The sequence below is a fragment of the Lycorma delicatula genome, chromosome 1, assembly GCF_047948215.1.
Source record: "Lycorma delicatula isolate Av1 chromosome 1, ASM4794821v1, whole genome shotgun sequence".
Lineage (NCBI taxonomy): Eukaryota > Metazoa > Arthropoda > Insecta > Hemiptera > Fulgoridae > Lycorma > Lycorma delicatula.
In genome coordinates, this window is record NC_134455.1 from 151618617 (window position 1) to 151633504 (window position 14888).

At 27.8% G+C, this 14888-nt stretch overlaps 1 protein-coding gene and 1 long non-coding RNA gene across 11 annotated transcripts in view; one reads left to right on the top strand and one right to left on the bottom strand.

Annotated features, from left to right (window-relative positions):
• Nucleotides 1-14888, bottom strand: part of LOC142324214 (sodium-independent sulfate anion transporter-like) — a 126160-nt gene that overhangs the window by 14965 nt on the left and 96307 nt on the right. For all 10 annotated transcript variants that reach the window (XM_075365017.1, XM_075365026.1, XM_075365042.1 and 7 more), the window contains 3 exons: nt 13520-13681; nt 8584-8727; nt 6986-7131 (listed from right to left, as the gene is read on the bottom strand). In XM_075365017.1, the coding sequence (XP_075221132.1) occupies nt 6986-7131; nt 8584-8727; nt 13520-13681 (452 nt within the window). The remainder of the gene's footprint in view (nt 1-6985; nt 7132-8583; nt 8728-13519; nt 13682-14888) is intronic.
• Nucleotides 1-14888, top strand: part of LOC142324246 (uncharacterized) — a 45541-nt gene that overhangs the window by 752 nt on the left and 29901 nt on the right. The window lies entirely within an intron of this gene.

Here is a 14888-nt window from a genome sequence, read left to right on the forward strand (position 1 = left end):
TTACACTCATACATATCATCCTCATTCATCCTCTGAAGAATTATCTAAACAGTAGTTACCGGAGGCTAAACAGGAAATAGAAAAGAAAGGTATTTGTTGATATATAATTTAAAAATTACACTGGAGCTCTAGTTTGTCCTAAATTTGGTAATCGTGATTTACATATGGAAGTGCATGTTAATGTAGGTTTGTATGGAATCAGCATTGTTGGTTATTTCATCACAAAAAAATTTGGAAACAAAAGGTTTTGACATAAACAGGAAGGTAACAAAAGCTTTTTTGAATATTGGTAAGGAGTATGCTAGTGTAGAGCAATTTAGCCTTATCATGAATATACAATGTTTGAGCAAAAATCTCTTTAGTGGACTGTCAAAGATTAGTATAAAACATTACAGATTACTGGCCAAAATTACATGGAAAAAGACTGTCGGAAAGTATGTGAGTCTCATAAAGAGCTGACTCCCTCAATTACTGATGATAGCTTATATTATTATTTATGATTATTGATTTATTATTAATAAATAAGTGTTAGCTTTATGTGTTATTGAGTTTAGTGTTAGCTTTGAAGGGACTTGGCATAAGAGAGGATATTCCTCCAATTTTGGTGCTGGTAAATACAGGTTTTTATAATTTACTACTGTCAAAATATTTTGGAGATTGCTTGATAACCAAGATGCAGTTTGGGAAAGATAGTCCAGAGGTTTTCTTTTGGTTTGAAGACCACAAGAGAAATTGTGAAAAAAATTGTGCCAGCTCTTTACCTGGTATGAATGTTTTTGCTGCTGAGATGCCATGGAAGCATTCTGAAAATTATCAATTTTGTTACACTTCATTTGTAAGTGACAGTTAAGCAAAATTTTTTCAGTCATTTAGAGAGTTTAAATATTTATGATGACATGCAGATAGCAAAATAAGAGCGCATGAACAATGTCTCAAAATGATTATTAGGGGAGAGAGCTGATGGAAATTTAAAAGGGAGCACAATTTTGAAGCTAACCAAGTACAATGCTAATGCTGTGGTAGCTAATTCAAGTAAAGATACCAAATGTATGAAGCAATATTAGCTGTGCTGTATCATTGTATTTCAACTGCCAATGAGCCAAAACACACAAAATACCCAACAGGACAATACAAGATAGTTGGTATTTTTCAGTCGAGCATTGGCTAAAAATGAAAAACCAGTTAGAACCCCAAAACATAAAATGTTAGAACCCCATCAGTGTATTTGTATTAAGATCCGTAGCACCAATTTATTGGAGGCTGACAGATGAAAATGTATTAAACCTGTGTCTGAAAGAAAGAACTCAAAATGCCAATGAGAGTTTCTACAGTCTTTTATGGAAAAAATGCGAGAAAACTAAGTTTTTTGTAATTGATAGTTGAAGAAACACACTGGCAGAGGCAACGAGTGAGTTTAATTTTGGTAACACAGCAGTAACAGATAGTATTGAAAGAGCTTCTGTATCCCCAGGGAAAATCAGTAGAATCTTAGCAAGAAGATGCGATCACTGAAGAAAAAAGAAAATTATCATGATCAGAGTTAACGGAAAGAAGGAGTGGACAGCGAATGGAACAGAAAAAGAAAGAAGCAGAAGGGATCACATATGCAGCTGGGGAATTCTAAATTAGATAATGTACCAAATGAGAAAATTATCTGTATGTGGTTTTGTAACTTTGAAAATCATTTCCTGTAAGTTTGTGTTTTTTTTTCATCTTTTTGGAAATGAAAAAACTCAAAAATGAAAAAGTTTGAAAAAAAATTTCAAATTTTCCATTCATGAGAAATTTTTAAAATGCATAAAAAATAAACAGCGAGTATTTAAAAAATAAAAGTAAAAATAGCATTAAAATTAAATATACATAAATTAAATAGCATTAAATTAGTTATGATTTTTTTCATAAATTCCTGATTTTCACCCCCACCTGAATATTAGGGGGTGGGAGAATTATTTTTGACTAAATATTTAATAAAAATGATGGAAAAGCAATAGTGAAATTAATTAGGACCTGGAACTTGTAACATATAGAGCTTAAAATTTTTTTTTTTGTAGGACTTCCCCCTTAAGTTGTTTTTACAACCTGTAATAGTTGTTTGCATGCTAACAGGTAGTCAGCTACATTAGATATACCTGTTTTTCTATTTTTGTATAATGTATAAATCTTACATGACTGCCCAAAAAGGAGTATAATGTATTTAGAATGTATATATTTATTTCACTGTAGCAGCTCAATGGCTGAACTGATTTATTTCATTATTTATGTTTATTTTGATTTCAATATCCAAAAAAATGTATTTTTCTGTTATTTTACATGTAAATTTTAGGTTCTTATTGTAATTAAATGGCATATGTAAACCAATTATAAATAAAGAAAATTTGATCATTTTAAATAAACTTAATTACAGTAAGAGCCTAAAATGTATATATGAATAGAGAATAACAGAGAAATACATTTTTAGATATTGAAATTTATAATAACCAGAAAAAAATACCAAGATAAGTTAATTACACCAAAATATTACAAAAAAATTAAAATGGTTTATACTAAAATACAATTACATAAAAATAAAATCATAAAAAAATTATTAAAGTATATGATAAAAATAAATATAAAAAAGCATATAAACCAAATAATCACATTATAAAATATTTCAAAAATAACAATTAGAATAATAAACTGAAATTAAGAGGATGTATAAACTAAAATTAAGAGGATGATTAAAAGAGATGTATAAAATCAAATACAATTAATGAAGTAATATTTTTGTAGGTAAAACCAAAAGATTATTTAAAAGAAGATTTACAGAGCATTCAAAAATAAAAAAACAGTATATCTTATGTAGCTGACCATCTGTTAACGTGCAAACTTAGTATTAAAGGTTGCAAAAACAGCTTAGAGATTTTGGATATTTATGATAATAATAAAAAATTAATATACTTGATAAATATTGTATTTATAAATATAAAAAAAAATATATGAATCACCAGATTAAAGTAGTATATTTTAAAGATTAAATTATTCCAGCACTTTTTAGCATAAGTACATATACATTTACAATATCATTTAAAATTTGACAATAGAAAATATTATAATTTCAGGAAAAAATGACAAATCATTTAATATAGAAATTGATAAAAAATATAAAATTTAATACTAACTGAAGATGCAGGATACCACGAAAACTGCGTTTTGGTGTTTTATATTTCGTATAAATATACCTATAATTTGTTTATTTATTAAAGTCAGTACAATATGTTTATAATTAAATTAGTGTGGATATTGTGTAATTAATAAACAGAGTTAAGTTAATCATAGTATCAATAAAGCAAGTTTCCAGTAATCTTAGCACAATTAGAATTTAAACAAATTGTTGCACATAAAATAAACATCCATATTATAGTATGATTTTAATCACACTTACTCATCTATGATAACAAAAACATTATTGCTCAGTATTTATATTAAAAACATAATACATAATTAACAGAATAAGAAAAAAATAAATAAATATGGACATGAATGGCTCGTATACTTTAGACTGACACTTCCCTTGCAATATGCAATTAGTAGTAGATATGGTAACAAATATTTGGCCCATAAAGTGTAAACCTCTACATTCATAAAAATATTTTTTCTTATAGCAGCTGAATTGTGTTCAGCTGCTAGTCTTCAGTGTCGCTGTGTTTTCTTTTGTTATTTGACATGAAAACCTGCTTTCATGAAGTCAACATAGTCTCATAAGCCATTTATTTATTCTTAACTAATTGAGTCAGTAATTTGCAATCAGAAGTCTACATAGCAGTGAATTAATTTATTATATTATTTTTTATTCTGTGCTGTGTTTATCTTAAAATATTTTATATCAAGATATCATGGATAGAGTATTTTTTCTATTGAAGGAAGATTCTTTGTAAAATAGTATATTTATCATAAAATCCTACTCAAGAGCTGGCAAAGCTTTAGTGTAAATTGTCAAAATATAAAAATCCCATTAATCTTTGATGTTTACTTATTAAATATCACAGTCTTGATGTTTAGTAAGTAAACATCATAATTTTTAATATATTTCTAATAATAAATTAACGAAGTGATTCATTTTTTTTGGTTTTGATTCCTTGAGTAAAGATGTTTCATTTTTAACAGACTTCAAAAAGGAGAAGGTTTACAATTGATGCATAAGTTTTTCAAAAGCTTTTTGTCTGTTTATTGATTACTCAAAAGTGACTGAAATAATTTTTATGATTTTGGTTTTAATAGAAAGAGCGTGATCCCATAACTTTTTGGGAAGATACCAGGCCAGTATGAGACAGTATTTACAAAAAAAATTAAAAAGAAATCTTTACATTTCACGCTTAATGACTGTAATAATATGCCGGACTTGAGTCAGTATTGGGTCAATACTACCCATACTTTTCCAAAAAATTTCTAATTAAAAAAATTGACATAGTTGTTTGCTAATTCTGAAAAATATGTATGTAAATACATTTTCTGTGTAAATACATATGAAAAATACATTGTAAATGCACTGTATATTGGCACCAATAATATTCTATTTAATAATTTATCTGAGTTAAATAAGATATGCCTAAGCCATATTAAGTTTTAACAAAACTAAGAGCTATATAAAACTGGCCTTTTGTGAAATTGTTTTTGGAAAAATTAATAACAGCTTTATTTATTGTGATATTTTGCAGTTTGCACACTGACTCAAAAGTTAAGACAATATTTTTTTGTTCAACATCCTTATCCTTAGGTCCTTTTATCACTAGAAATATTGCATCACCAAAGCTACTAGCCATCACTGTCTTTTAATCCATTGCTGATAGTATCATTTTCGAATTTCATACAAACGCTTGGTAATTTTCCCATCTGGTACTGATCTTTTTGAAAACTAGGTCATTTGAATTTCTGAACAATCCCCATGACACCACTTACCAAATCATCAGAAATCAATACCAAGGTTATGTTAAAATTTTTTTCCATACTGGCCGTTTCTCAAGATTCATCAATGAAATTGATTCTGTAAACTTGATTCAATTTTGGAATGTTATTAATCATTATGTTGTATTCTTCAACCAATTTTAGTGTCGAGTATATTCTAGCAGTAACACCCTCTGCAAATGCTCCAATTAATGATAGCCTTCTTCTTTCACTTAAAAGTTCTAATTGAGCAGTTGTCAATTCTCAAAAACAAAAGCGATTGAATAGATAAAAAAATTCAGTATAATTTTGCTGCATCATACTGACTGTTTATTTCTTGTTCATTTCTGCAACACATCAAGGTGTGGTTGCTTAAAACACCATTGATCCTTCACTGTAAATAATTATATAATATCAACAAATAATTTAGATTTTTTAATTATGAACCTCTACCTAAATTAACACTTTCAGTGCAAATAATGATAAGTACTGTCAAAAAATGTTTACAGTATCAGCCAGTACTGATATTGTCTGTCACACCCTACCAAGTAGGGTATGACAGTACTATCAAGTTAATTGGGGCATTATTTCTCTAATACAATCTTTTATTTGGTAGGGGAAGCTGCCTAATGGACCAGAACTTAAGGACTCTGTTCTGTCTCTGGTGATTGCACAACATTAATGGCTGAAATGCCTGTCGGGTAATGCCAAGCTTCCTAAGGCTTGGCATTACCTTTCTTCTGCTGTAGGTTCTAAAACTACGATAATTTTTTTGTTCCAGGTTAATTCTTAATACAAACATTTCTGTTTGAAGCACAGCCTAAATTTTATTGAAGGAAGATTGTAGTACCAACATGTATTATTATGTAAGGTGATCAATATTTACATTGCCAAGTCTAAAGGGGATTTGAGCCCAGAATCATTAAGATGAAACATGAATATCTAAGATATATTTAGAAGTAAACAATGCCAAATTTCACCACTAGTGTGTTTCAGCTCCCTCACATATTTATTATGTTGATACCAATGTCATTACAGAAAAAGTAGTTTTTATTCATGGTATGTTTTGTACATTTAGTGGTTTATATTACATTTTAAATCCTTTAGAATAGAAGGACCTGAAACAACTAAAAAATTTGTGAGGACAGACAGTTCTTGTGATTTTGTCACCTTCTCTTAACTTCCTATAAATTGGAAGATTTCTTTCATATTAAACTGTAACAGATTATTAAAAATATCAGAAGTTATGCTCATGCAAGATACCAAAACTACATCTAAGGAACGCAAAAATAAGTGTCTTAGCAGAGCTTTGAATTTTCTCATGCAATAAAGAGAATGTGACTTTTTTTAAATCACATTATCATTGGTGATGACACTAGTATTTCAGATTATACTGAGATCAAAACAGCACTCCACCGAATGAGGGTAGATCACATCTCCAAAAAAAAGCTGAAATTCAAGCAAGTAATTTACCCAGAAGATCATGCATATAGTGTTCTGGGAAACAAAGTTTTACTTGTTTTTCTTGCCAAACAGTATAACAATAAATATTTCACAGTGCTGCAAACTCTTAAAGAAATTGTGAATTGCAATCCAACAAAAGATGAAGCATATTCATTATGTTGTTTTACTTCACAGTAATGGCTGATTGCAGCCATTACTGTTTACAAACAGTCTGAAGCAGTGTTAAATATATATAAACATTATTGTACAGCACTTTGATGCCATAAAAAATGTCTTAATAATGGGGGAAATTATATTGAAGGGCAGTTAAAGGTATACTTTTTCTTTTAATAATAAAATTGTTTAAAAGTAAATAGTAGTTTTTTTTTAAAGTTTAACAGTACATATAGTCTGAACATGCCTTATATCAGTAGAAAACATTTATACTACAAGATGTAATTACTAAATAGAATTTGTATCAATCTTATAGCTATGATTATTTGTTAAATAATCAATTTATGAAAATCTTGATTTTTCATAATATTTAAACTTGATTTGCATTGTATTAGTTACAGAATAGCACCTTAGAAATTAATCATTCTTCTCAGGAAGGCAAACTTACAGTAATTTTTTCAACTGATACAGTAGGTGTAGCTGTATGATACAGTATAAATACTAAATCAATAGTTACACCAATAAGTAATCCAAATTCAACACCAATTAAAAGGCAAAAAACAAATGTAATTAAACCAGGCAGTACATCAAACTCTGAAAAAAAAAAATAGTTCAAATTATTAAATGCTAAAGTAACCAAATCAGAAATAAATTTAACTTTGTACTTTTCATACAGCCATCCAAGATAAGTAAAAATGTTATCATTTACAGAATAATCTTTGCTAAAAGAATGGTCACTTATACTTAAACTAACAAACCATTTGAAGAATCTTTCCACCAATCGAAAAAATATAATTAAAAGATTCTTCTTTTAATTCTACTTAAAAAAATATTCTGTTGATAATTTTTAAATAATACTAATTAGAAAAAAAAATTAAACACAATTTATCTCATCCTATTCAGTGTGTACATTATGTTCATAAGATAATTTTCAACACCAGCATCTGAATTGTAAATTTTTTTATTTTTATTTAATGTGTTCACATAAAAGTTCTAATCGAGCGGTTGTCAATTCTCTGTTTATTCGCAAAATGAGGATGAAGTCATTAGTTCATTTCTGCAACACACCAAGGTGATTGCTTAAAACATCAGTGACCCTTCACTGGAAATAATTATATATCACCAAATAATTTATCATTATTTTTATATAAGAATGAAAAAAATTGTGTTTAATATACTAATTTCCACAGATTGCCAAAGTTAAACAAAGCGGGTGCTGTTCCACAGCAGTGGTTAGCATTGTTATTGGATTTTGGCCAAACAGATGATAACCAATTTTTTTTAAATAAATACAAAAACTAACCAAACAATGAAAAAGTAATTCCAGAGAGAGTAAAACCATATAAGTTAGGTTTTTGTATAAGAAACACATCTTTTTTTTCAAAGTCCTAATCAGTTGAAATATTCTTAAAATAGCATCTTAAATAGTGTCCAAAATAATTAGACATGATATTACAAGTATGTATTGTTTAATTTATATTCCAAGATATAAATGTGTGCAGGCTAAGACATAGTAGATGTGCACTAGGTGAAGGACATAAATCAACAATAGGAGAATCACTCTGTAACATAATACTCTTTGGGGTTGTTGGTAGTTTTGTAGTGAGGATATAGCCCATCATATTTATTATTTTCCAACATGCAATATTATATGTATCATATGTATAAATTTATAGGCAAGTTCTGGCCAATCTTATTAATTAAAATGAACTTAATGTATAATACCTGATGCTATCTGACATATATTACATGTTTGAAGATTTTAATGTAATAAAATGTTTCTACAAACTGGAAAAAAATAATGTAACATTATTATTAATCATTAGTAGTGAATCTTATCAGCCTAATTTGCACAATGTTCATATATAGAAAACTCACTACCAAATCCTAAATAAGGTAAAACTTATTGCAAATACAAAATAACAACAATCATCAGTAACAGGTTGAAAAAATAATATTTAATGATATAATGCTCTAAAACTAATTAAAAAACTTCAAAAAATTCTCAAAAACAATATCTATATCTAAATTGACACTATTACTTACTATGTAATGACCATATTGGTTTGGTGATTATATTAAAATCAATCATCAATAATACAGCTGTTATAATTACTGCAGCTAAGCTAGCTCGAGGTATATAATAAAAATATGGAGTGAGAAAACCCAAAGCTAATAACACTAGAATGCCTGCAAATAAACAGAAAAAATAAGTTTGTATTTATCAACTAACAAAGAATAACAAAATTAATCAACACTGATAAAAGAAGATATGTACACCTTAGCTATCATACAACTTATTTCAATGAAACTTTATTTTAAGTTAAGCTGTCATGGTAGATGTTTACAGTAAGTTTTCTTATCTTCCCTGCCATAGAGAATAATATACCCTACTATAAAATCTTAATTTCTACAATAAACTATTTTACAAAAATAAAATATGTATTGTATTTTTAATATATTATTTATTCCTTAGTGGAAACATATATTTTGATTTACTTGTAAAAAATTTAAGAATTTTCATTGCATGTAGAATGCTACAAACATATGAAAAAATAAGAGTCAATATAACAACAAATAATACTAATTTTCTGTTATAAAAAATCAGCAAATTATGAATTTAAAAATCATTTACATCATACAATAAGCTCATTTAATTAGATACTGCTTCATTTTCTCTTTAAATACCAGCTAAGTAATGCTTTGATCCTACCTAATAATGCATGGTAGAATTTAACAGCATAACAACTTGAGCCAAAACTTACATCTAGTTGACCGATTATTTAAAATTTTATGTTGTTTTGTGAAGTTATGATCACTATCTCAACTCAAGTATTTCAAATATCTTAATACAGATTAAACAGTTAAAATGTTAACATCAGTAAAAGAATATTTAGACATTTCCATAATTCAGACAAAATGGTATTAGAAAACATTCTAAGTCAAACAATTTTTTACATTAGCAAAATGACTACAAATAATATCATAAGTGAAGAAAGTAATATACTAACTGAAATAACTTATTTTTAAAATATTATAGTTACAGAATCTTGCAAATTTTTATGAAAAAAATTTCACTACGGTCTTTTAAAAACAAAATCAACATTCAGAAGCTATCAACATAAAAACCCCAAAATGTAAATTTTTGTGGTAAACTAATGTTTTATTAGGATCAGGATTCTGTTAAATAAAAAACCATTCTCTTCTAAAGGAAGATGGTATTAATTCTAATCTGTTCTTATTGAACCAACTTTCCAACATACTGTATTTATTCGAGTACCCCCCGCCCCGAATAAGCCCCGCACCTCGATTTAAAAAAAAATAATATAACTATCCATTACTAGCATACCGGTATTTTTTGTATAAAAACACTTTTTTTACCTTTTTTGTTTTACGGTTTTGTCAAATGGCATTTCAAAATATACGGGGGTTTGATCAGCGTTTCTTATTTGAGAAGGCAATTAGCCTTTATCTTTTCTAAGATTTATTATGTATTTGTGATAATGTAATATTTTTTGTTCATAACCGTCTGGAAGTCGTTGAGAAATAGTGGTTTTTCGTCTATTGACAAAACATTCGTGCAAAAAATCGTGTTATCCATCCACTGCTTGCTTTAAAATCAACCTTATTCGATGATTTAGCGATCTCATGAGCATATGATTGACATATTTCTGTCGTGACAGCATAACCGCATTTCCTTTTTTCCATAACAAAGTCATATAATTTTGTTTCTATGTCTGTGTATTTTGGTTTCAAGCCACGAAAAGCCCTTTTATTACCAGTGCCTTTCACCAAAATGGCGCTGGTGAAAGGCGACATTTCTTACGCCAGTCTCGAATGCAGCTTTCATAAATTTTCTTCCTGCCGCCCGATTTCTAATTTTTCAGCCTCTTCTATAACGCGCAGTTTTTCATTTACTGTAAAAGATCGTAGACGCTGTCCTTTTATACTCACTTTAATGCCGTAATTAAAATAAATCACCGTATAGATAAACTAAACAGATAATACACATAACCGTCCACATATACAAACAGTTCATATGGCGAATAGACAAGACGACGATGGGTAACTATAACTGTAATGTCATTAGAACCGGATGCAGCCTATACAGATGAATCAGTTTTATAAAAATATAACTTCGTTCCTATCGATAATATGAACAGGATGTTAATAATTAAGGATGTATTCTGTATAAGCTGCATACAGTATTGATAAATGAAAGCCTAATGCAACTATATGTATGTGAGTGAATTTTCTAAGAAAACGTTTACTTTGCATAAATAATCCTGGCTAAAGGCTATGTTTCAAGTAAGCCCCGCACCCTTATTTTTTATCTCCAATTACAAGAAATAATGTGTGGGGGGTACTCGAATAAATACTGTAATCTTTAGATCTACTCTGCACAAATTTTAAACTTTCTTTACTTGTAGCAATACAAAAATATTTCTCACTACATAACAAACAATAAATTTTTCTAAATGCCTTGGAAGGTCATTTACACAAATCAGTAAAGTAACAGTTTATTTTTCATTTATTATGTTTGTAATGTTAAAGTGGATGTGAATAATAATATATACAGCCTTTTATTCCCTACATAATTTATCAAAATATTGAGCCATTATTTAGATACTGAATTACATTTTAAAAAGCTAAAATAATTAAATTATCATTAGAAGAAATTATGTTAAATAAAAAAAAATAAATCAAACAGAAACACAGAATTCTATTAAAAACTAAACATTTTAAATTACATATTGAATCAAATTGAATAAATATAACATTTCCATAATTTGCCATAATGTTCCCATTTTCTTTTGTAGCGTTCTATAACAGCTAATTTTACCCTAACACCAACTGATGGTGGTTTATTTGAGTTAGGCAGAATTATATTTAAAATAAGCCAAAAAAATGTTGTTTGAATCTTTCTTCTCATTTAGTATTTTTGTTTTTTTTTAAGTTAGATTATTAAAATATCAAAGCTGTTGTTATTTTAAGTCTGTGATTTGCAACTATATGATGACTGGTTAATGGTGATTCTATTTTGTATGGAGGGCTGATCCATAATATCACTGTTTCAATCTGTATAGTTTGAGCAACCAAGTTTGTATATAGTTTATTACATAGGCAACTGCTCATGGAATGCATCTTAATATATCCTACATCTCTATACCTCTGGAATATACCTCTGACTGCACACTGATCCACATTGGTCGGGACAAATTCAAATAAAAATACAACATAACACTTACAAGCTCTTTGTAACAGCATAAAATTAGCCAACAATCACTTTCAAATCATAAAAATCCATCAACATTGAAAAGAACTTTGATATTCTACATAAAAAAAAAAGAATACACCATAACCCACTGTAATGTTATAAAATATTTTAAATCACCCACCAAAAATATGCAAAACAAGTAGAACTAGTTTAAACCTAGCATAATTTTCAATAACCTTTTAAATATGTATATAACTCAAAAAGATCACCAGTAATAACATTGGCTGATGTTGATTTGAAAACAGCAACATCAGTTATTGAATGAATACCTCTACAAGTGACTGAAAGAGTTGTAAGTTTTAATTTTTGAAAGCATTTTATTTATTCAATTTGCTTTAGTTTGTCATTTAAAGAGTTTATCAATTTAAATAAATTTCAGCATCAACTCTGACAGACAAAAACAGAGCAAAAATTATTATTTTTTTTTTATTCTAATAAGTACTCAAAAAACCATGAAAGTTTTAAAATTAAACTAATTATTTTTTTTATATCTACTATGGAAAACAAAAAAGGTAATTCTCAAACTTCTATAGACAAATTTCATGACTCTGATGATGATATCAGAACTTTGATTTTGATATTATACACAAACATAACTGGAACATAGTGGGTCAGAAGGGAGCTATTTAAAAGTTTGAAATATTAAAACCAACTGTATCGTAAAATCATATCTAAAATATGTCTATCGTAAAATCATATCTAAAATATGTCTATGATCCAAGAGCTATGATGTAATAGTCTTTATTAAATGAAAAAAATTAAGTCGCTGCACAGATTTACAGAATCTGTACAAATATCACAATTTATTTTTTAAGATAATGCTCACTCACGAGAAATCCTATCGTCAAAGTTCCCCCATGATTTTTATGAAGAAAACATGAACTAAATATTAATTTCATAATAGACTTATATCACTAGGCCTGTTTTTTATCAAAAAATAAATATAAACACTTTAGGAATAATATGGGGCTTACTTTTTTAATTTATTTTTTGATTGATGAATTAATTCACCACAGGAGCTTGATGTGGGAATTTGAAAATATTTTCATATACTTTCTTTTCACCTACAATATATTTACAATTTGAATAAAAACAGTTTAAACAAACATTTGAGTTTAATGATTTTTTGTCATTCATTTCAGCAACACATATCTGTTTGAATATATAAATAAATAAACAAATGTTCTAAAAGAAAATCAAAAGTGATAAAACAAAACCAATAATCTAGTAAATGGAACAATGTAGTATAATTAAGAGTCCTGTGATTGCTCAAAATGTGGTTTGGTTTTTATCAGCCAACAGTGGTGTATTTCTTTAATTTATATTCTTTCAATACAAGTATTATCTCATTTTGGTTTTAATTTGTCAGTTGCAACTGTGTAGATTAAGGTTGTCTATAAGAAGAAATTCATTTGATAGTACTTTATTTATTTTTGATATTTATTTTATTTTATTCTTAATTTACATTTTTGTTTTTTTAAGATATTATTCCTCGCTTAAGTATCACAAGGTAAAAAAGATTATTTATTGTATCACAACAAACACATAAATACACGATTCAAATTTTCCTTACACATTTACCATACAGTGAAGGGTGAAAAATATATCTCTTTTATAATCTTAAAAAATTCTTGATATGATGTTTCGTTAACATCATAAAACAATACCTATAGAATAAAAAGTAAAATAAAACAAATAACATACTTGTATAAACACAACCTAACGTTGTCCGTACACCACTGGAATTATTGACAGCTGAACGTGAGAATGCACCAGCAACTGGCATAGACTGAACAAATGAACCCACAATATTGCACATACCCAATGCAATCATTTCTTGTGTTGCATCTACCTGACCACCATTAGCTACATATGTATTAAAAAAAAAACACCAAACAAATTAGATGAATAAACTATTTTGATATTTAAACAAGAAACAAATGAAAGAAGAAAAACTAAAATCCAGCAGAAAAAACTTCAGCACTAACTATAGATAGATAATAAATAAATCAATTAAAATATTATGACAGAATTGTTGGGATTACAATCTATTCTACATTTTGACCAATAGATATCTTAAATATGATTTTTTTTTTGTCTTCTTTTTTTAAGATCAATAAAATTATATCATAATCTTCAAGATTTGAGGACTAACATCGTTTATATACTGCAAAACACATCAAACAGTTTATTTTACATCAGATTTTTTTGCAATGTAATCTGTAACAGCAAATGCCTTTTCTGATTTGTTAAATATTTCAGCTCCTTCACGCATGGTTAATGTCAAAACTACCTTATCTTTAACTCTACCTTGTTATAAAATGCACACATCCATGAGCTGGTTTTACAATTTTTTTCCCCATTATCTTGACTGATATTTTTTTTCATTTTTTCAGCATTCTCAAAGTTATTAAACTAAATGGAAGTTGTAGACATTCATTAGTTAGCAGGAACAAGTTAAATCAAGTCACACTCTTATAATCATAAATGGGAAAAGGAAAAGGATTTTTACAGATTAGTTCAACAGTGTTCAACTTTTGACTTTATCTTCTTTCAAGCGTACGAAATTCTGTGAATTTCATTCTGCGTATGAAATTCTGTGATTGCTTAACTTATGACCTATGTTCGTATAAATTACAGAAATTCTTCATAAGATTACCCCATTTTTCTATTAGACGGGTAAATTTATCTACACATTTTCTTTCAGATAATTTTTTTGTCATTAATTCCCAATACTTAAATAAAGAAATCCAATCTGCCAGAGTTCATTGTTGCTCTATAACTAACACCACTCAATTCTTGATGAAGTTTTAGTTTCTTGCAACTAGATAATTAATTTTCATTACGCCTGCAAAACAAATCAAAGACCAATTAAATTGAAATTTCTAGAGTTGTGAATTCTTTTGTCAGTAACTAATAACATTTTTGATATTTCCACAGTGGTGAGCTTATAAATCTTATTTTAACATAAATTCATCAAAATATAAAATATAATATTGCAACAGGTATGTTACATATTTTGCTGCATCTGATCGGCCTTGATAGAATTGCATTATACTTTAAATTGACATTC